This window comes from Thermobia domestica, chromosome 8 (genome assembly GCF_964235325.1).
Source record: "Thermobia domestica chromosome 8, izTheDome1.hap1.1, whole genome shotgun sequence".
NCBI lineage: Eukaryota > Metazoa > Arthropoda > Insecta > Zygentoma > Lepismatidae > Thermobia > Thermobia domestica.
In genome coordinates, this window is record NC_137461.1 from 20,550,002 (window position 1) to 20,571,829 (window position 21,828).

The 21,828-nt window shown below is 34.9% G+C and overlaps 1 protein-coding gene across 1 annotated transcript in view; it reads right to left on the bottom strand.

The window, feature by feature from the left end:
• The window catches only part of RPA1 (replication protein A 70), a 72,200-nt gene that overhangs the window by 20,400 nt on the left and 29,972 nt on the right, over window positions 1-21,828 (bottom strand). The window contains exons 5-8 of the mRNA XM_081768203.1: window positions 14,064-14,190; window positions 11,555-11,717; window positions 9,563-9,767; window positions 2,957-3,069 (exon numbers count right to left, since the gene is read on the bottom strand). Of these exons, the coding sequence (XP_081624329.1) occupies window positions 2,957-3,069; window positions 9,563-9,767; window positions 11,555-11,717; window positions 14,064-14,190 (608 nt within the window). The remainder of the gene's footprint in view (window positions 1-2,956; window positions 3,070-9,562; window positions 9,768-11,554; window positions 11,718-14,063; window positions 14,191-21,828) is intronic.

Here is a 21,828-nt window from a genome sequence, read left to right on the forward strand (position 1 = left end):
ATTAAGAAGAGAAAGAGAAACTGGTTGGGACATTGGATAAGAAGGAACTGTATCACGAGGGATGTGCTAGAGGGTATGGTGGCAGGAAAGAGGGAGGGGGCGAAGACTATAATTAATGGACGATATCAAAACTGAAAAATCGTAAGGGAAGACGAAGAGGTTAGCGGAAGACTATGGAGCATGGACGCTTCTCAGTTGCAACAAGTGACCCGCCAACAATAGCAGAATACTTATGATGATGGTGATGATGAAGAATTGGGAGCAGCTCAAATGACGGATCGTCTCCTAGCACTGCGCAGAGTGCCAGAGAGAACTTGATCCGACGTTACCATATCAGTGTGGTAACGGAAGGAAAAGTTGAAGCTCGTAGATTTATGAATAGAAATACCAAAACAACAAAGAATAAATAGACCGTACCATTTGCCTCCATTCTACTTCTTCATCTTGTGTTTTCTAAGCCATTATAACACATATTACAGAAGCTGCATCACATCTATATCAAAGTTATACGAAGTTATGCAGTTATTGTTAATTGAGATTCAATTTTTCAATCAGAAAACAGGCATCAATGTTGTCTTGAAAAATGGCAAGAATGCTGTCTATAATGAACAGTTTAAACACATTATAGCGTCCTTATCTCATTATGCACTGTACATGAACTTTCATTACAGAAGTGCTTATATACACTGATTTAAGTGATTGTTTCTTCATTACATGTGTTCTGAAATGTCTTCAACAGCGGAACGTCCATAAAGCCTAAAGGTATTCAAGTTCCCTAAGCAACTAGTAGTTTTAATGCTATTTTTAGTAATTATAATGATTTGGAAATTGTTTAAATATAAAGATGAATTTCTCCAAATTTATATCTTGTGTGTTTGTAATACTTGTATTTCTGTCGTATCTTTATTTTCGCGCCAGTTTTAGGCTCCCCGTTTTTAAAATAATGGCATCCTCTATAGACCAACTTAAAAGCCTATTTGTGTAGTACTTGATGCTTAGTACTACTACTACTCTCCATTAACATAATAGATTCTAATATTCCACTTCAAGTTGCAGGAATAAGTTAAAAATAATCACCACCTTTGAACACCGCACACTGTGATCGTCTGCTAAAGGATGACGGTGATTAGATGCAGTGAGAAGTGAAAGGGCGAGAATTGATACTGCGTAATTAAATTCCATCCAAGCTGCTTACACAATTATATCTAGTTTTATTAGGAATAGAACATGTTTTTAGTTAATGAAACGTACATTTTGGTCAAGTTCATCATGGAGAGAACACTAAAAATCAAATAAAATTAACCTTGTAGTTAGATCTGAGTAATTTCTAATTACAGCTGACAACGGTAGAAATTTATAGAAATTATCAGCTACAACTTGAACCATTATAAGGTTAGTTTACTCGTAATTCTAGTATTTTGAATAATATATGTTCTTTGCATAGGATTATAACGGAGGAAAACTATTAAACTCGCAAACCTCTTAGTTATTTAAATAATGTAAGGAGCATTTATTACTTTTTAAAACTCACCTCCAAGTTGTGTGAAGACATATATTTGTAAATAATCATCTATAATATTATAGGATCCTATTTCTTATCTACAAATTTTCAGAAATTGAATGTTAGAAGGAAAATTCTTCGTCGGCCAGCGACAATTATGTATTTACGATGATGTTAACTCAACTCGCGACCCCGTCTCGATGCCCGATGCAGATGAAGGAGTTTTTTTTGAAACATTCTATTTTTGAAAGGTTGTAAAGAAATAAGATCATGTAATGTTGCAGACGATTATGGTTTTACAAATATCTGTCTTCACACAACTTGGAGGTGAGTGTTAGAACATACAACGTTTTTAATACGAAAATTTTTGTTCCTCTATATCCCTGCAACACAGCAGGTACTCACAATAATAATAATAATAATAATAATAATAATAATAATAATAATAATAATAATAATAATAATAATAATAATAATAATAATAATAATAATAATAATAATAATAATAATAATAAATACTACTTGGTATGGAAAGTACATCGTACAACCACTCACCAAGTTTCTTTTTTTAAAAAAAGGAAGAAGAAATATTGTGTAGCTTTAAGCTAGACTTATTTACAAACAATTACACTTCCTTATTTTTTTATACTACTACTTTCAGTTTTGCAACAATTCCCATGTAATAATTTTCAGAGTGTCTACTAAAATGAAATTTCGCAACTTTTTCTTTACCAAACCATAACATTTCGTAACATTCTCAAGAGCGAATTTGGGTGTGAATTAAGCCAAATTTTCATGCATGCGATGGAAGTGTACTTTGCTTGCGATTTGGAGCGTCTAAAGCCGACCAGACAATAAATAAATAAATAATAATCGTGGCCTAAAAGCTCAATTCCGTGACTTTTTCTTGACTTTCATGACAGTTCATGACTTCAAAAAGGTTGACATATCTGCGTATATGCAGATGAACTTTATCGAAACTATAATATGTATACATATTTCTATGTAGTATTTTCATAACCAACTATATGAATCATACTTAGTATCAACAATATTCAAATGGGCTAATGGTGGCACTATCGTACTCTCAATGTTCTTTTTCTCCTTCTTCCTCCAATGTGTCGACTAGCTGTTCGGGGTTCCTAAACTAAATGTATCTATTCAGTCCAATATATCTATGTTCCAACAATTTGGGTTGATCCACGCCCAGTCGCAATCTCTCACTTCAACATTTACGTATACTAAAAATTAAGGTCCTGAGAAAATCGGTTGATGCATTGACTTCTAACCTCACCAGATTTTGTTTATTTCATCTCTTCTTGCTGAAGTGTTTTTTAAATGATAGCCTAAATGAAAAGTTTTTAATGAAAATATGTCTAATTATATTAAATAACCTTGTTTTACGTGTATGAAACTGGTTCTTGTAATAGTTTAATGATATATATAAGCATATACCTCTGTGTTTGAGGAATCAACTAACTGAAGTTCTCTCTTCTTCAATTCTCGGTTTGTTGTTCTTGCAACCAAAGTCTGGACGTCTCCGTACGATTTGCAAACTCCAATAATATCTACAAAAGATGAAAACTCAAGTATTAGTAATTGGTTCGTGCAAGTGACAACAGATATCCTGAATTACAACTTCTAATCCATATTTTTAACATATAGTGTAATTTCAATTATCCGGATCGATACCAGAAAATTAAAAAAAAAAAAAATAAATTTTAAAAAAGAAAGCTCTCGAAAAAAACTGAAGCTAACCATACGAAAGAAGTATCACTGGAAGGCATGAAGATTATTGTCCTGAAAATATTTGACTGATGATATAACCTAATGGTTATAGTGCAATTCAACGAAACTGGAATTTCGAGATTTCAAATTTTGAATGATGATGAAATTATTCATAGTATAGTGTTCAAATATCAGCAGGTGAATGAAAGTGATGTGGCTTCAACTGAACCCGAAAATGACCTACTGCGAGTGCGGCATTCGATTATTTTGATAATGCCTTGAAGTGAATGCCGCCACATACAGCTTCTTTTCGTCAAGCAAATGAAATGAAATGGAATCTTTTAACTTTTACGTGATGGTGATAATGAGAAATGAATGAAATAATGGAATGAAGAAAGTGGGAGGAAACGGGAGAACCCCGAGAAAACCCACCTACACGGTGTTTGTCCCGCACAAAATTCACTTGGCGCGAGCTGGGATCGAACCTAGGACCCCATCAGAGGTGAACGCTCTACCACTGAGCCACCGCGGCCCCCGTTTTTCGTCAAGCATTTGCGGGATTTGGCAACACATAAACAAGTGCTAAGGTAAAACAATTAACCTTGTTGCATATGTTCTACTAACATCTCTCAAATTATATGAATACGTAGTATGGCTTTATTGTTTTAAATTGTTTATAGTAAAAGTAATCTTATTTTAACCATATATTAAGATCTACCTGTTTATTAAACAACAATACTTTTTAGAGAAATTTTTACCTCAACAGAACTTCTTGTTGATCACCGCTCCAATTACCTGGATTGCGTCCTGTGGTAATTAGTCCGGATAACTGAAGTAATAACAAAATAAACCTCTTTCCAGTATTATTTAACTATTATGATACATATATATATAGGGGAAAGTAGTACACAGTGGATCAGAAGGTGTTATTCATTTATTTATTGCACAAATTCAACTAGCGCATGTCAGTTACTCTGTTTTCACATTACACACTTATTAATGAAATGTCAACAACAATGGATGCTTCTCACTTGTGAAGTGAAAAATCTGTTTTCCTCGTGCTAAAGTAAAAAATTAAGTAACAGAAGTGAATGCTCTGACTTTGTGATTTATCTTGTAATTTAAATATCATGGACATGGGAGGTAGGTATGAATGTATTTGTAATATAGCATTGTTTATTTTGTTCTTCTACTTTAATAGTTCCTTGTCGTGGGAAATTGTTTGGGTTGACAGCAACAAGTACACAGTGGATCACATCGGTGTGGTACACAGTGGACTGATCCACTCTGTACCTCATTGTGTTTTTGGCATACTCATTTAGATACACATCATAATATTGGAATCTTACGGAACTTTTACTATCATGTTGCATGTTAAAGATGAATGGTTTGACCACGAGGAAATACACGCAATGCAACATGAAAGACATTTCGATGAGAGAAGCAGTGCAATGAGTGGTAGAGCAGCGATATACTATTAGACGTCTTGGTAAATTGAAAAACATTGATTACAGAACTTTGAACAGACAGGTCAGAAAATAAGAAAGTACCAGGTGACAATGCTAAAATGAAGCCAAATTATTCTGTACGACAATTTTTTTTTTTTTTTTTTTCAGAGTTGGAGCATTTATTTCCGAAATATTTAAAAATGTGCAACAAAATGTGTTAGTCTACCGTGGCCGTGAGGCATTTGGCGTATGAAATTACCAAGAACAATAATATATCGATACCTGCTTCGTCGGAAAAAAGCAAAATTTCAGATCTAGAGTGAATCGTTATAAAGATCTTAGTATTAGAAATCCAGAAGATGTGTTGGAAAGCGTCAATCTTGGACTATCAAGATTGTTGTCATTCAACAAAACACAAGGCATTCTTTAGTAATCTATGTAACTTATCTACGAAATATCCCAAATTCTGTAGCCTTTCACGTATTTCCAACTTAGACATGAGCTAGAGCAGTTCAGGCATCCAAGAAAGTAATAGCAGAGAAAGAAGCCAAGCAATTAAATCTATGCATGAGTGGCGAAAATGGGGTCCTCGTTATGACGTGTGTGACTGTGAGCATCGGGTATATTTTTGCCACCAGCTATCCTAGGAAATATTTGTAACAGCATATGATCAATGAGGCATCGTCTAATCCACTTAGTTTCAGAACTCCATCAGGATGGATGAATGAAAAATTGTTACCACATTCTAGCAATAAAATACAATCAGTTGGATGTGCCTGTTTTCGTACCATTGAAAGCACATTAAAATGTAGCTGTGGATACTTGATTGTTACAAAACCCAAGAGTGCCCATGTTAATATACGAAGCAGCTCAATCTTGGGAATAGTATTTGCACGAGCAGTGATTCCAACCAACATCAAAGCAGGTTTTAGAAGACAGGAATGTCTCCTTATGATCAAAATGTATTTACAGACAATGGTTCTTTTCTACGTTGTATGTACGCAAAAACAGATAGAAGACTAAATCAATGTACCTTCCTCAAGCAACAATCCTTTAATTCAAGAAGTAGAGAATGTAGGTGCAGATTCGAAAGAAAATGCTTTCCAGAAAGAAAAACTTCAACAGTGTTTTTGTGTCACTTCAAGAAACACCGTAGAAAGAAAGGCAGAAGCCGTTTCCGGAAAGAGCCAAACGTTTTGAAGGCAAAGCCAGTAAATAAAGGGGGTCCAAATTCAGCAGCAATCTGAAACAAAAAGGATAAAAGACGTTCCGTCCCGAAGAAACGGAAAGAAAATGGTAGTTCAACGGAGAATGACTATTTTCAGCCAATTGTATTATAAGATTTTTCAGATGATGATGATACTTTATAAAACGAAGTCTTTTAGTTTAACGTTACACAATTATGCCCCTCCGGCTAAGGAAGGCGGACGATGTTACTTTAGAGACAGAAACTACTACTTATGATGATTTGAAACAGAGTCAAAGAGAAGTTCAACCTGGTGATTACGTTCTTGTAAGATTTCTTTCACGGACACATTACATTGGTCAAATCACGACTAAGAAAAACAATGAAAATGACTTTGGATTTCGTTTCTACGAAGCGAGAAGATACCTCAAAGTTTCATCCAACCAAATCATCCAGATATTTTACCCATACACAATATTTAAATAGTAAGAGGGCTTCCAAAACCTCTTGACTGATAATTTGCATAATCAGACAAATTGAATCCAGTGCAGAAAGTTGAATTCTCCATTCTTATAACAAATTGCTTATACTATTGTGCATAATTACTTAAACTTCTAACTTTACTAATCCGGAACCAATGATCCCCTGTACAAGATATCAATTTAATTGTCTAAAACGTTTGTTTTATAACAGTCATTTGTATTATTTATTTTGGTGATCAATTCCTGAAATTAATAGTATGCTATTAAGTTCTTGTAATACTTTAATTCTAACTTTTATTTAGAATTTTAAAATTTATTTTGTATTGTGAGTAATAGTACAGATTTTGAAAATAATGCATACAATTTTATGTAGATTCGGATTTTTAAATGATGGGCCCCTTTATCATACGTTTCTATTCATTACTTTCAATAAATTGTTCCTTTGATCCACTGTGTACGATGGTGGTACACAGTGAATCACTTTACAAGCATTAGCGTTAACTGTAACTGTAAGATACAGAGCAGCGCTACAAATTAATAAATTACTTACGAATGTAGTGGAGACATGTGCCCATGTTCTACACTAAACAAATTACAGTAATACTTACATTAAACGGATTTATGCTGAAAATTTTAAAAATTGATCCACTGTGTACAACCTTCCCCTATATATATATATATATATATATATATATATATATATATATATATAGGGTGAATCAAAATAAATGTTACAACCCAATATCTCGCGAACTACACCCTCCATTCCAAAAGAAACCGAACTTTTGAAAACAAATAGTACCACTAGTGCCATCTGTTGTAATATTTTACCGGTAGATGGCGTAGTCCCTCATTGACAACTGGTATAAATGTCATGACATTTGGATGCACGGCAACAAAGTTATTGCGTTTCAACTGTCAGTGTGTTGTGTACATCGGTCGGAAAATGAGTTTCAAACAACGAGTTGCAATTGAGTTTTGTGTTAAACTGGGTAAAACTTTTAGTGAAACGCACCAAATGCTACAAAATGCATATGGTGATGAGTGTCTATCCCGTACGCAAGTTTACGAGTGGTTCAGGCGATTCAAATCGGGTAGAGAGACGCTGGATGATGACGAAAGATCAGGCCGTCCCAGAACCGGATTATCGGAAGAAAACATCGAAAAAGTGCGTGAATTCATCAAACATAACAAAAAATCGTCGGTGAAAGTTATTGAAATGGAATTAGGCATTCCTCAAACAACCGCATACCGCATTTTGACCGAAGTTTTGGGCCTTAAGAAGGTTAATTCGCGGTTTGTACCACACAAACTCACCGAAGACCAAAAAGGTTGATCGAATTGCGCATTGCAAAGACATCGTTAAAAGTGCTCGGCAGGATCGAAACTTCTTGAAATCGATTGTAACTGGTGACGAGACGTGGTGTTTTGAATATGAGCCCGAAACAAAGCGGCAAAGTGCTGAATGGAGAGCGCCGGATGAAGGAACACCCAAAAAAAAGTCGCTTGGTGAAGTCAAAAGTTAAGGTGATGCTGATTTGTTTTTACGATTCAAAAGGAATTATCCACAAAGAATTTGTTCAGCCCGGCCAGACAGTCACTGGAGAGTTTTACTTGGGCGTCATGAAGCGTTTGCTGGCAAGAATTCGTCGTATGCGGCCCGAATATTGCGAAATCGGCAGCTGGACTCTTTTGGACGATAATGCACCATCACATCGTTCGCGACTTGTAACTGAATTTTTGGTCAAAAATCACATTATTCGGTTGCATCATCCGCCCTATTCACCAGATCTCGCTCCGTGCGATTTCTATCTGTTCCCGAAACTGCATTTGGCGATGAAAGGAAAGTGGCACGCATCGATTGATGCCATTGAGAAGGCGACGACCGCCGTCCTAAAGACCATTCCAATAAAGGACATGGAGAAGTCGTTTGACAACTTGTTGGAGCGTGCAAATATGTGTATCGATGCAGAAGGGGAATACATTGATTAATAAAAAAGATTTGTTCCAAAATGTACATTGCTTTTTTGTTTTTTTAAAACATTCGGTTTCTTTTGGAATGGAGGGTGTATACATCGAATAAGAAAAATGTCTATGTACAATACAGAGGAGCCTAAAAATGAGTCAAACACGAGGTTCACCCGCCCCCATTTTGGGGAGCGGGGATGTATGTGAAATTTTCAAATGGTAACATAGGTCGAGTGATACCTCGTTCGAAAGAGCTTGGGAAATTGGACAATTTTTGTAGGAAGCAATTTTTGATATGGGGCACCTTTTTCAAGATGACCCCCAAAAATAGTCCTGTATCAGATAAAATTTCCAGTACTCATAAATCAGAAAGGGCTGAGTAGAAAACTGCGAAACGCAAACTGAAAAAGGAAAAAGCTATAGGCAACGCGGAATGGTACTGTTGCGGTGTCACCAGGGCCTCCATCATGGGGCCCCGGAATCAACTTGAAAATTTCAAATGGGAATATAAGTTGAGTGATACCTTGTTTGATAGATCGCGGAAAGTCAAACAGCTTAGTACAAAATTTGTTTTGATTTCGGGCAAGCCTCTTTCAAAATAGCCACCGAAAATGACTCCACATTCAGATACAAAGCACAGTGTTCAAATTGAGTGACACGCCAATATTCCGCGAACTATGCATTAAATAAGAAAAGTGTTAAGAGTCAAATACAATACCGACGGCCTAAAATATGGGCCAAACACGGTTCTTTCCCCCCCCCCCCAATTTTTGGACGGAGGGGCGTACGTGGAATTTTCAAATGGTAGCATAAGGTGAGTGATACCTTCTTTGATAGATCGTGAAATACCAAACAGCTGAGTACAAAATTAGGACCTCGTGTTTGACTCATTTTTTAGGCCTGTCTGTATTGTATATTGGCTCTTAACATATCAGAACCGTGTTTTGGCGCTTGGTCAATTGATGCATAACAGCGTCCATATGATAAGGATGTCTTGATCGATTATTTTAATATTAACTAATAATACGATTAATCTCATTTACACTGGAAAGCAACCGTAATGAATATTAACTAATAATACAATTAATCTCATTTACACTGGAAAGCAACCGTAATGATTTTGTGTGGATTCTGTATTTATATGAAGATATTTTTCTGACAATGAACCTAGACATAGATATACGTCGACATCACTACTTTATGAACAATTCAAACAAATAGAAAGAAAGGAAAAAGAAAAAAAACTTACCAACAATATCATTCGCTGCCATTTCTTGAAGTCGCTGAATAGGCACGAAGTTGAAGGTTACATTTGGAATATCGGATGTGTTATCGTGGCAAGGAACCACTTGGGTATCACTTGTAAATGTCATCTCGTAATCATTCTTAATACTTGTAAATTTTTTATTTGCAGTTTTCAGGTTGCATTTACTAATATAGTATACTTTGTTGATCTGAAATAGAAGTACCAATAAAAATTGCAATAAATATGTTAAGTTCTCATGGTCAGCATTTGTATTTGCAAGGGATTTATATAATGTGTTTGCCTGTTTCCTCCAGTTATCTACAATACCCTGGAATCTTTAAGTATGTTCACTTTATATTTAAATCATGTTGTTTCTATATCCTCCTTGAAAATCATTACACTGAGCCAAAGAATTTTTTAAAAAACTGTAACTACAAGAGTGATGTATGAAGTTTAGGTAGCATTTGGCGATATGCACTAAGCTGGATTCAATAATTAATACTTGGCCTTAATAGCATAGAACACAAGATTCCTATATAGTGTACTTAATATGTGTAGAAAAATATTTTTTTTCTGTAATTATTAATAACAAGATAATACGAATAGATCACAGAAAAGTTTTGCTCACTGCATTTTTCATACATTTTGCTACGCATTCTGAAATGCATGCAGCATATTCCTGTTACTACCAAGTACCTATATACCAAATTTCGTTGTATTTGCTCCCTAGATTTTTTGAAAAAATTACTATAGATATACTTCCTTTATGTACAGTTTCAGAAGCTCGACGGTACAGTCGTCTTCTCTTGTAACCAAAAAATAGCACCCAAATTGTGCTAACAATCAATCCTCCCATCGGAAAAATCTACTCGTCAATGTGCCCTTCTATGTTACCTTATGTATGAAACTTCCAGAAGCAACGGAAAACTCCTTTAAAATATGATTAAATAAAAATTCATACAATTTTCAAAGCCCATATCGAATTAACATGAAAGGCAACATGGTCCTCTTTCATCCAGTTAAATTTTCAAGGTGAAAATGTTATGAACATAATTTCCTTTCTTTTCTTTAGCGTTACAATCTACTGTTTAATTTCACAGAGTAAAAACGTGACTGAATGAAATCCATGACTTGCACACACATGCAAGTGGCAAAAATGTTACCAAAACATCGACTGTCCTGCGACCTTGATAAGTAAGAACCCCACTGATTTAGGTGATACTTTATGCCACCTATGACGTAGTAATGGATAGCAACTGTAGACGAGGATAATATACAGTTTGAACACTCTTCTCACTCTTGTAAACTCAGCAACTCGATGGCGTCTGAAGGGTCACGGTAGCTCAGTGATAGGGTTCTTACCTCTCTGGTGCGTAGGGTCCCTGGTTCGGTCCACGGCCAAGTAAGTTTGTGGTGGGCAATGTCCTGTGCGTGGGTTTTCTCGAGATACTCCCGTTTCCTCCCACTTTCTCATTCCACCAATTCTTCCATCATAATTCACTTGCCTTAATCATCCGTCTCCCTTAGCTTAAAGGGCACAATCGTTGGACGTTAAACTATTTCATTTTTTTTTCCATGGCGTCTGGTTCATGTGCTGCCTCTTGGTGCATGTGATCCCGCATTTATTTGAGATAAGGGGTCGTCTCCTTTTATCTTATCCTACAAAGTAGACTGCGACCCACTTGCTGGCCTCCCTCTCCTCCGTCTCTATAGTTTGGGAATCGATTCTTCAATTCAGTGGTTAAAAAAAAAAGCAACAGTAAAATTCCCCCTCCCCCTCTAGAGTTCACTTTTAAGCAAGTCGATGATCAAAACAGAATTACCTCACTGATGTGCTAGCTTAATTTTACAAGAGTCGGGGATTAAATACAAGAATATTTCAATGTTATACACTATATATACTACATTGTTATCATGTTTAAAGATTAGGACAACTACACGACTCAAAGTACTTGCTCAACAGTAGATATTAAAATGAAAGGTAAAAAATACTACCTCGATCATATCATAGAATCGGTCACATTCCATGTTGAAAGCAGTAGCTCTAATTTCTCCACTCTCATCGACCAAGTCTATTGAGAAAAGCTTTCCTTCACCACGAGAATTACTCCATGTCTTGATAGCGCTTTTGTTAGTTACTCGAGCCTTGATAACCCACCTATAATAGAAAAAAAAAGTAATTTTCAATATATATTTTCTTTCTAGTACTCAAATTCAAATATGAATAAAATAAACAGATAGTGCTGAATAATGATGATAATGATTATAATGATAATGATGATAATGATTATAATGATAACGATAATAATGATTATAATGATAACGATGATAATAATAATAATAATAATAATAATAATAATAATAATAATAATAATAATAATAATAATAATAATAATAATAATAATAATAATAATGATGATGATGATGATAAAAACATAAGTGGTTATCACAAATAACCTTCCCGACTGGAAACACTCATTGTTAGCACTCAAGATACATACAGATAGTTATCAATGGAAAAATAAAATCATTTCCCACACGAAAGGTGTTCAATGCGATCCCTCTCTATTATTCAGCACACGTATAGCCTCTAACGCCCTAAGAGACAGACACTAAGACCAAACAAGTTTACTGTCAACATGACCAATCCATCTGTATGGTAGCTGCCTATTGGGTTAACTTACTTATTTGTAAAAAGGATGAAGTCCTATATTATTGGAAGATAGAACTTGAGATATTATGTTCCACCTGTGGCAGAAGCCAACAACGTCCACGCACGAAATCACCGTGAAGGTGTTCTCATAGAAAGATCAGTCGCAAAACATTCATTTTGAGGATCATGGAAACACTGTGCGTAAGTATGAAGGTTCTCTGTCCCCCATATTTTGACATTAGATTTCTTACTCCATCAGAAAGATGGGAGATATCTAAACATCAATGATTTTATGAAACCATCAGTTTTAATTAGTTTGCAAACTCCTTTATGAATGATGACTTGTGGATGATTTAACAAAATAATATTCCACTGCATACGCGAAAGCAGAAGATAATGCGCACAAGTTCAGAACATGTTTGTTACACATCTTTAATGAAAATGAAACCTTTCAGTTTAACATTCCACGAATATGCCAGAATTGGTGGAATGAGATTGTGGGAGGAAACGGGAGTACTCCGAGAAAACCCACCACGGTGTTATTCACATCATTAATGGGGAAACGCAGATTAAGTGTTTAAATTTGAAGTTGCCAATTGGAAAACAAGAATTCAACCTCATAAGAAATTATATTACAGTTTTCATTTCAAAGGTTTTTAATATATCATTCTTATCAAATTGAAATTCCCTGACTTTTCCCGGTCTTCTCATGTTCTCTGACTTTTCCCAGTTTTCCAAGTTTGTCGCCACCCTGAAATAAAAACATTAACCTGCTTTCCATTCATACCTACGGTTTCCATCAGGTTCGTTTAGAAAATAAAGGATAAATTTAACAAGACTAATTCTTCTTATGTTTCATAATTTTATCCTTATAAAGAAGTATCCTTTCCGTATGTAACGAGCCAGATAAAGTAAAAAAAAAAAAAATGAAAATTAGCTTGAAAATAATCTTACGATTCCATAAAACAGGTTAATGTTTTATTTGATTAGAAGTTTAAAGCATCATGAATATGTATTTTCTTCGGAGAGGAGGAGGTTGATTATGATGATAATGATGGTGGTAGTAGTAGTGATTATTATTTATTTATTATTTTGAACATGTCATGATTACGTTTCGAGCCTTAGAAACACGATCATTACCATCGAAATGTTGGAATAAAAAAATGGAAGGCAACGAGAGAACCTCGACAGTTAGTTACTTGAATTTTGAGTTTAGTGTCCCTTTCAGCAGTGAGCCTATATGAGACGTCGCATACAGCTTAACGTGGAATCCGAACCACATGAGCTCCCGCCAGGAATCGAACTCATGTCTCCAACATCAAAGGCGCGTACGTTATCTACGTAGTCATAAGGGAGCTCAGAGAGAACCCTGAAAAAAAAAAATGTTTGTCCAGTACAAAGTTCACTTGGTAGAACCTGTGATCGAACCAAGGACCATCGCACCAGTGGTGGTAGTACAATAATAATAATAATAATAATACAAGGAATGGATATGCCACTTCAAAAGAAAAATAACTACAATATTACATTCTCCAATGGGACACATGAATAATCTTCGGCAATATATCAACAACAAGATAGCAGACTATTCCTACGACGGAACACCTGAGACCTATTTCTCAAAGCAACAAGTTTTGTAATATGCTTTTTACAGGTCATAAAATAATATGAAGTAGAAATTTTAGAATAAAAGTTATTCCTTGATATTAATGCTGACACCTTTTAATTTATGCTTTCATAGTGTATACAATTGTACCATATTTGGTTCTGAAAAATTTTACACTAGTATTACAAGACTAGTAGCTTTGAGAAATACGCCCCTGAATACACACTGATGAGCACGATACTTACTTATTCTGGTAAGGACTTAAGCTTGAGATAGGATGTGTGTTGAAATCACCAGGAGACATCGGAACAGGCGGTCCACCACGATTCATAGGTGATCTCTGGACTTGTCGTGGTGTTCTATTAGATAATCCTGGAAATTATTAAACCAAGAGAAACTTATGAGCTCAAATTTCATTACACAATGAACATTATAACCAGACTTCCATTCAATCTTTCCTACTAGCACAATATTTTAAGTTTGAAGTGTACCACCTTCTATTAGTTCTGTTTTATGGACAAACCATCACGTTAATAGCAAACAAAACACCATTTTCTATCTTAAGAAGAAAAAAAAGAGTATCACAAAGTTGCATTGAATTGATTGTAGTATTTATTTGGATTTTAACGTCTATTTTAGTTTTAAAACTATACAAGACGTAAGCTTATCGTATAAATGGAGTCCGAACATGTCTCCCACAAGAAATTGAACATGGGTCTCCCGCACCACAGGAAAGATTTTAAAATGTTTAGCAAACAGGTTGTTTATAGTGTGGTTGAAAAGTAGGGTGTTCACGGAGTGGTTAAAAATCAAGGTGTTTTTGAAGTGGTTAAAATTAAAGTGTTTTTGAAGTGGTTAAAAATTAGTATGTTTATGGAGTGATTAAAAATCTGGGTGTTTATGAAATGGTTAAAATTTACTGTTTATGAAGTGGTTAAAATTTACTGTTTATGAAGTGGTTAAAAATTAGAGTGGGGTGGTTGAAATTAAAACGGGAACTTTACATTACTAGTAATATCACCATCTCTCACAATTCTTAATAAGTAGCTATGTTTTAACTAATTTTATTTAGCAGTTCAATAAGAAAAATGTATACAAATGAATGATAAAGGCTAATTAGATGGAAATTAAATAAATAAAAAAAACTGATCGTGGATCTGTGCCTCGGTAGGAAGAACAGAGTTTGCACAGTCCAAATTATTATACATTTATAAAAAGAAAGCCTAATTAATTCCAAAATGTTATAAGAACCTTCGTTGTTCACTGATACACATGTTTTGTTCTTGCATGTAAATGTTATTTTATAGGAACTGACAACTCTTGTTTTCGAATTACTAGTAGTTCTGACTGGAGATTAAAGTTTACAAGTAATATACGTGTCAAAGTTAGAATTTATTATGGTTAGGAGTGTATATATCACCAAACTAACAGCGATACAATCTATGTGTATATCGTTAGGAGCGTTTGTGTAAGAAACAACAACACTACTATCTCCTGTTAAGGTATATTTTTTTACGAGGATAAGTCAAAAATTATCTACTGACCTCTATCCTAGTTTATTTTATTGTTATGCTGTTGTGGTCATGCTATGAAAGTTTGATGCTAATTCCTCTATTTCTATTCCTTTTGTTGCTGATAGATCATGGCCACTCCACTAGAAGTTTGCACCAAAGAAGAACGTGACTTTATGAAACACAAGTCTGTTGTGGATGATTTCGTACGCAGAACCATGATTAATTTCCAGACGACGTGCCACTTCATCAATAGTCACTCGTCTGTCTAACAGAACCATGTCACGTGCATGCTCAATGTTATTACTTGTGGCCGTAGATGGTCTCCGGCTCCTTCCTCGTGCGTACACTGTTCCCGTATTGTGCCGAAAGTCTTTGATGGATTGCGGCCCCTGATACACCTTCCGACCACAAAAAACCGGATTACTGTTCGTTGTTCCTCTTTGGTGCAAACTTATAATGGAGCGGCCATGATCTATCTGCAACAAAAGGAAGACAAATGGAAGAATTAGGATGGAACTTGCATAGCATGACCACAACAGCATAACAATAAAATAAACGAGGGCAGAGGTCAGCATGAACAATGTTAAGGAAAGTTATAGCTACATTGCGGATAAGTTTTCACTTACCCTCGTACATATATAATATACAAACAACCTATTCCAGCAGAATAAAAACTACTGTTAGAACAGTTTTTAGTGTCATAAAAATGTATTTCTTTAGAAAAAATATGCTTGAAAATTTACCCTTAGGCATGTCATTGTGTTTAGCTCGATGTGATCTATCGATTGACACATGGATTTTGTTATACTTAATTCTTTGTGTTTCAATGGTTAAGACATGAAACAACCTTCTTGAATGTTTCCTCTATTTTTCGCTGGTTACACAGTGTTTCAGTATTGATTACTGCTGCCATCTGATGTACAGAAATGCAAATAACTCTTACCAATACCAGTAAGAGAAACGATATACATAAACAATCGTAAAAATTATTCGTATACAGGACAGTCTTTGCGTATCATCTTTAATTAGGTATATGTGAGAATTTTCTTTCTTTTTTTTTTTTTTTTTTTCAGAATCACATTTTTATACACGTTTCTTAAAGGATTAAACAAAAATGAATGTTCAAGTGTCAACCATTACGTTTCATCTCAAAAAATTAGGTTTTCACGAAAACTTCGCTTGACACATTAATCTCACTTTATCATTTTATTGAGCTCAATGCAATGTATTGAGTGGTATCTGCGTCATCTTTGGATTTTTTTTTCTTTTTCGTTTTCGTCCAACGCTAATAATGCACCGTGTTCCGAAAAGAATGACCTGATTTTGGACGGTAATAATTACGGAACATGGAACGTGCCGCTAAGGAAATGAGTGCTGCTTAAATGGGCATGGATTAGTTTCAGAAAATCGCCGTTAGATGTCAGTCAATGCGTCTTCTCAGTTTGCAGTCAGTCAGGAGTAAGATAGTGCCCGCTCAATAGAAGGCGTTGTGTGTGCTACAGTTTACAAAGACTGAGTCAGTGATTTCAGTCCAGCGTACTTTTCGAGCGCGTTTCGGCATTGATCCGCCTGCACTTAAAACTATTCGTCGTTAGTATCGCCAATTTGAAGAGACAGAATGCTTGTGCAAAGGTAAGAGTTCAGGTCGGTCTCGCTGACCTAAGTTTATGACGAATATAGCTATCGTCTAGATGTTGTTCGTGCTGCTGGTAGTGGACATATAGAGCACTTGTAATAGCATAGCTAAAACTTGAAGTTTTTGTATTTTGCAATTTGTTCCATGTTTGTAGTATGTTTTTATAAACACATATGGACTTTTAAAATCAGGTCATTCTTTTTGAAACACCCCGTATTGTTGAATTGCTACGGGTAATTCAAAGCAAAATCTAAACTTTAGTTTGTTCTTTTAAAGCGTAAGCCTCAGGCTAGTTTGAAAACGTCTCACTTAAAGCAAAACGGGCCCACAATTTCCAAAATTTTATACTGATCAACAATGAACCACGTACATTCCTTGTGTTTCAAGAATTTTTCTGATGACTCACTTGGTGCTAATCCTTTAGATAGCATTGTTAAACTTAAGAAATAGTAAAGCTTCTAGATCGTGCTGGAAGACCATTAAAGGCACACCCTGAAAAGAAACTAGTGTGGAGACTCGAATAGTTGTTACCTGCAGAAATTAGATCCTATTGTTACATTTTTTTAGTTTTAAGGAGACGGATGATAATTGGTAATTGGTGAAATAAGAGGAGTGAAAGGAAATAGGAGAACCCATGGACACTAGATTGTCCACCACAAACTCAAAGGTATGGATTCTTTGCACTAGAGTGAATGTTCTACCAATGAGTATTCAAAGAACAATTTAAGCAAATTGAAATATAAATGTATGAAAAATAAGAACCCACAACGCACACAGAAATGTCAAATTATAAGATAAATACTTCCACATTAGATAATTAATACATTTACGATCACCAGGAAAACCTCTCTGTGCTACACAAACACGAAAATCTCACTTCCTTTTCTTTTAACACTAAAACAATAGAAATACCTTTAATGACTTACCTTGTTACTGCAAATATACAACATACAGCAGTTCACTGGCAACGCAACACATCGCTACTTACACTGAATATCATGCTCTTACACCAGATTTCAGCACTCTCCAATCAGTTCCTACTGAAAAAATCTTAAAAAATTCGTTACTATCACAGGTATTGTCATTCTTGTATGAATTATTGCCCCTCTTCCAGAGAAAAACCCATTATTCAGTGATATTTTCCCCACGTGTATTCTACAATGACTTTTCCCAAATGTCCGAAATAATATACAGTGAAACTACAATTATTCGGACTAATGAAGTCTGGATACAATCGGGATAGTTGAGGCAATATCAATAACAGATTGTTGTGAAATTAAAAAAAAAAAAAAAAAAGTATTAAATCATCCTTTGTCTAACAACAAGAAAATCTAATGTGCTATATGTACAGGTAAATTCTTCGGATTTTTTTCGAATATGGAAGCAGGAAATTAAACCTGTATCTCTGAAGTTGGTGAAACGACTGATTAGAATTAAATATTTATCCAAACACAGACTTCAAAATTTCAATTGAACATAAATTTTAATGTTAAAAAAGAATTTCAAGGAAATCATAATACAGTGAAATGTTAAAAAAGAATTTCAAGGAAATCATAATACAGTGAAACCTCTCTAAAGCGGACAGCCGTGGGGAATCAAAAATTGTCAGCTATAGAGAGGTGGCCGCCTTAGAGAGGTTTCAATATTTTCTTACGTAAATGAGTAAACAAGGTAATATGCAATTGAAAAAAATATTTTTTGCCTGAATCATATATTTACGAATGTTGCCAAAATGTTACTATACCTGCATTATCCTCCGCCATTCAATACTCTTGTTCGAGGGACAACATGGACATGTTATAGTTCTCTGCACTTTACACTTATCACTTTACTACGTTTTCAGTATGTCACTTTAATTTGTGATTAATTGCAGTCCAGTAATTTTTTTGACAATATGCATGCCCGCGGGCAAAATATACCAAACTTGTCTTCTGCTTGGTTCGAGATTCCAGCGGGACAGTAGAATAACATGTCATCTCAAACGGCGAGCAATTGTTAATCACTTTTGTGTCTAAAACAGCTTGGGTGGGAGTGGGATGCAAGCAAAAGACATGAGAGTGTTGGTAAACAGAGACGCTTCGTCTGGATTGCAAGCAGACAGTTGAGGAATACTGTCACAACGCTTTCTTCGTAACACATGTATGAATTACTAAAATGTTATAGTAAAATTTTTACTGTACTTTTCAACTTGTTTCTAGAGAAAGTGTCCGTAATACGGAGGTAAATAATACCTACAAAAGACAGAAAAGACTGTCCGTGTCCGTACTAGAGTGTCCGCTTTAGAGCGGTTTGCCAATATGATTTTTTTTTAACCAACCGAGGTTATTATGAAACGTAGACCTACCGTTTAGGGTGTAATCCGAACCACCGTCATGAGATCAAATGTTAGTGTTCTCCCACCAGAAATCGAACTCTGGACCATATTACACCAAATATTATTAGACCAGAGGGGAAAGAGCGTAATAGGAAATTGTTGCAGAATTCATTTTGATTAGAAGTGACATTTCGCCTAATCCATAAGCGATCAATCTATTTCATTTTTCTACATTGTCGCTGTTCGGGCAAAATCATTAATATTACTTTTCAGATACACCTGTTTCAAAGTTACAAGACCATTGTTTAAATCCGATTGAAAATAATTAATTACTACCAATACACGATTTAATTTTTTTCCAATTTTATGTTATGTTCTTACTTCTACACATAATTTTACTGCACTTGTGCTTTCAGTTTTCAATATTAACGTACAACAACTGAGATTCTGGCACTTAGTGTGTAACGAATTTTAGTTTGGCCAACGTGAAATTCATTTTGAGTATCAAATCATTCATAGGGGCACGAGTTTTTCGCACTACGAATTTTAAAATTTTTTTTGCGTTTCGTTTATCATATTTCGCATTTTGTCGCATTTTCCAAATGAAGTTTCGCATTTTGTAGTTCTTGCGGAAAAGAATTCCTTGACATTTTTACAATTGTTCCTTTTATTCATAGATCACTATAAAAATAAACCATTAATTACTTAAAAACAAAATACACTGAATATTTTACTTGACAATGTCAATTTCATTTTTAGAAAATTCTATTTTTTTCAAGTCAAACTGAGGAAAATCAGTAACTAAATTTACTATGAGTAGGAAAAAGTTTTGTCTTCTGAAAACACATAAGCACAATTTACATTTACGCATTAAACATAAGCATGTTACATGTTTCCACATTTTCCTTCTTCATTGTTATACGTTTGTCACTTATCATCAGTCCATACTTTAAAAAAATCTCTCATAATTGGCATTGCTTGTTGGAAGCCACACATATAAGTGTATTTACAACAAACTTCAAACAATCATCACTTCGGAACTCCTCATCCAGCTGCGATGGTGATAATAAAAAGGGCAAAATGGTTTCTATAGTCGTGCCCTAAACACCCAAAATGCACAGTTCATGCCACGTTGTATCGTTCCGTCAGTGGAAAACTAGCGTTTTTAAAATAATTAAAACGAATTTTTAAAATTTAGCGTTATATTGCATATTGTTAGAAATTTCGCGCAAAACTGCCAATTTCGCGTTTTGTCGCGCAACGAAAACCAATGAAATTACACACAGAATATCATAAAACGTCAAGAAACTGAAAATTACTTAATTCTGACGAATTTAGTTTTATCGCGCATTGCGAAAAACTCGTGCCGTGCAATTTAAGGTGCGATTTTTCTTATTAAATGTAACTTAGAATATTAGAAATATTGGAACATACTATTGAATTTGCCTAACTAAATTAATTTGTTTTATAATATGTACCAAATTAACTAACCTTAATAAAATTATGCTTCATAAATTCAAGAGGTGCACTTAAACTCATTTCGTTCTAAATAATTATGAAATAATGTCAAATAAGAAAAAGTATAATCCGGATTGAAGAAGATAAAAACTTAACTGAGAACTAAATCAAACTAAATTCAAACTTAGATTTTTTTGTTAGCTTGTTTTGATCTTTTTTCCTCCCCGCGCAGAAAGGGGATCTCCGTCGTAGTTTCTTTTATAACAATAAATTTCATTTTTGTCCTTTATTAAAGTAATGGTTATTGAATTTAAGATGAGCTATCCATTAGTTAATAAGGTGAATAATTACTCTTGTTAAGTGGTGTTTGGTGTGAAGATAAACATAAGCTTCGTTTTGGCAGTTACAATTCTTCTCCGAATTGTCTACAACGAGGGGAAAATCCTACGACGCATAAACTTTTTTCTTCTATTCCCCCTTTCTTCAATATTACAGATTTTTTTATTCCGTTGCGCATTTAAAGTGGATTTAAACCTGGATAGCCTGGTGTGCTTTCTGTACCCAGGAGTGTATCCAACTCAGGTCAAATCTTGAAGAATGCAAAGGATAATTACAAGTGACTTCAGCCAGAACGACCTCTTGTGTCCAAATTAATTCTCATTTGCAAAACCCACTACGACTGTAACGTTTCATAAGCTACAGTTTAGTGTAAAAGTTAACCTTAGCTCCAAATTAATTTTGAATATTCGAAATTCGTTCAAATAATAGCAAAATTGATTGATCTACATCTCTAAGAAAAACAGAGGTGTGATGGCTGGTTTCACACGCGGAGAAAGGACTAGAACAAAATTATCTATCTCACTGCATTTTAAATACAAGTACTGTGAATCTAACAATAGTTTAGATATTCTCTGTATAGAATATCTGAAGCACAAAAGTATCAGAAATAAAGTTGTCCCTTAAAACACTACATAAGAAAAAGTCAGATGGTGCCAAATAGGGAAATCGAGCTGGCCACTTCACAGACCCACGTCGACCGATCAAGCAGTTCGGGAATTTCGTTCAGCCACTCTTGCACTGGTATGGCA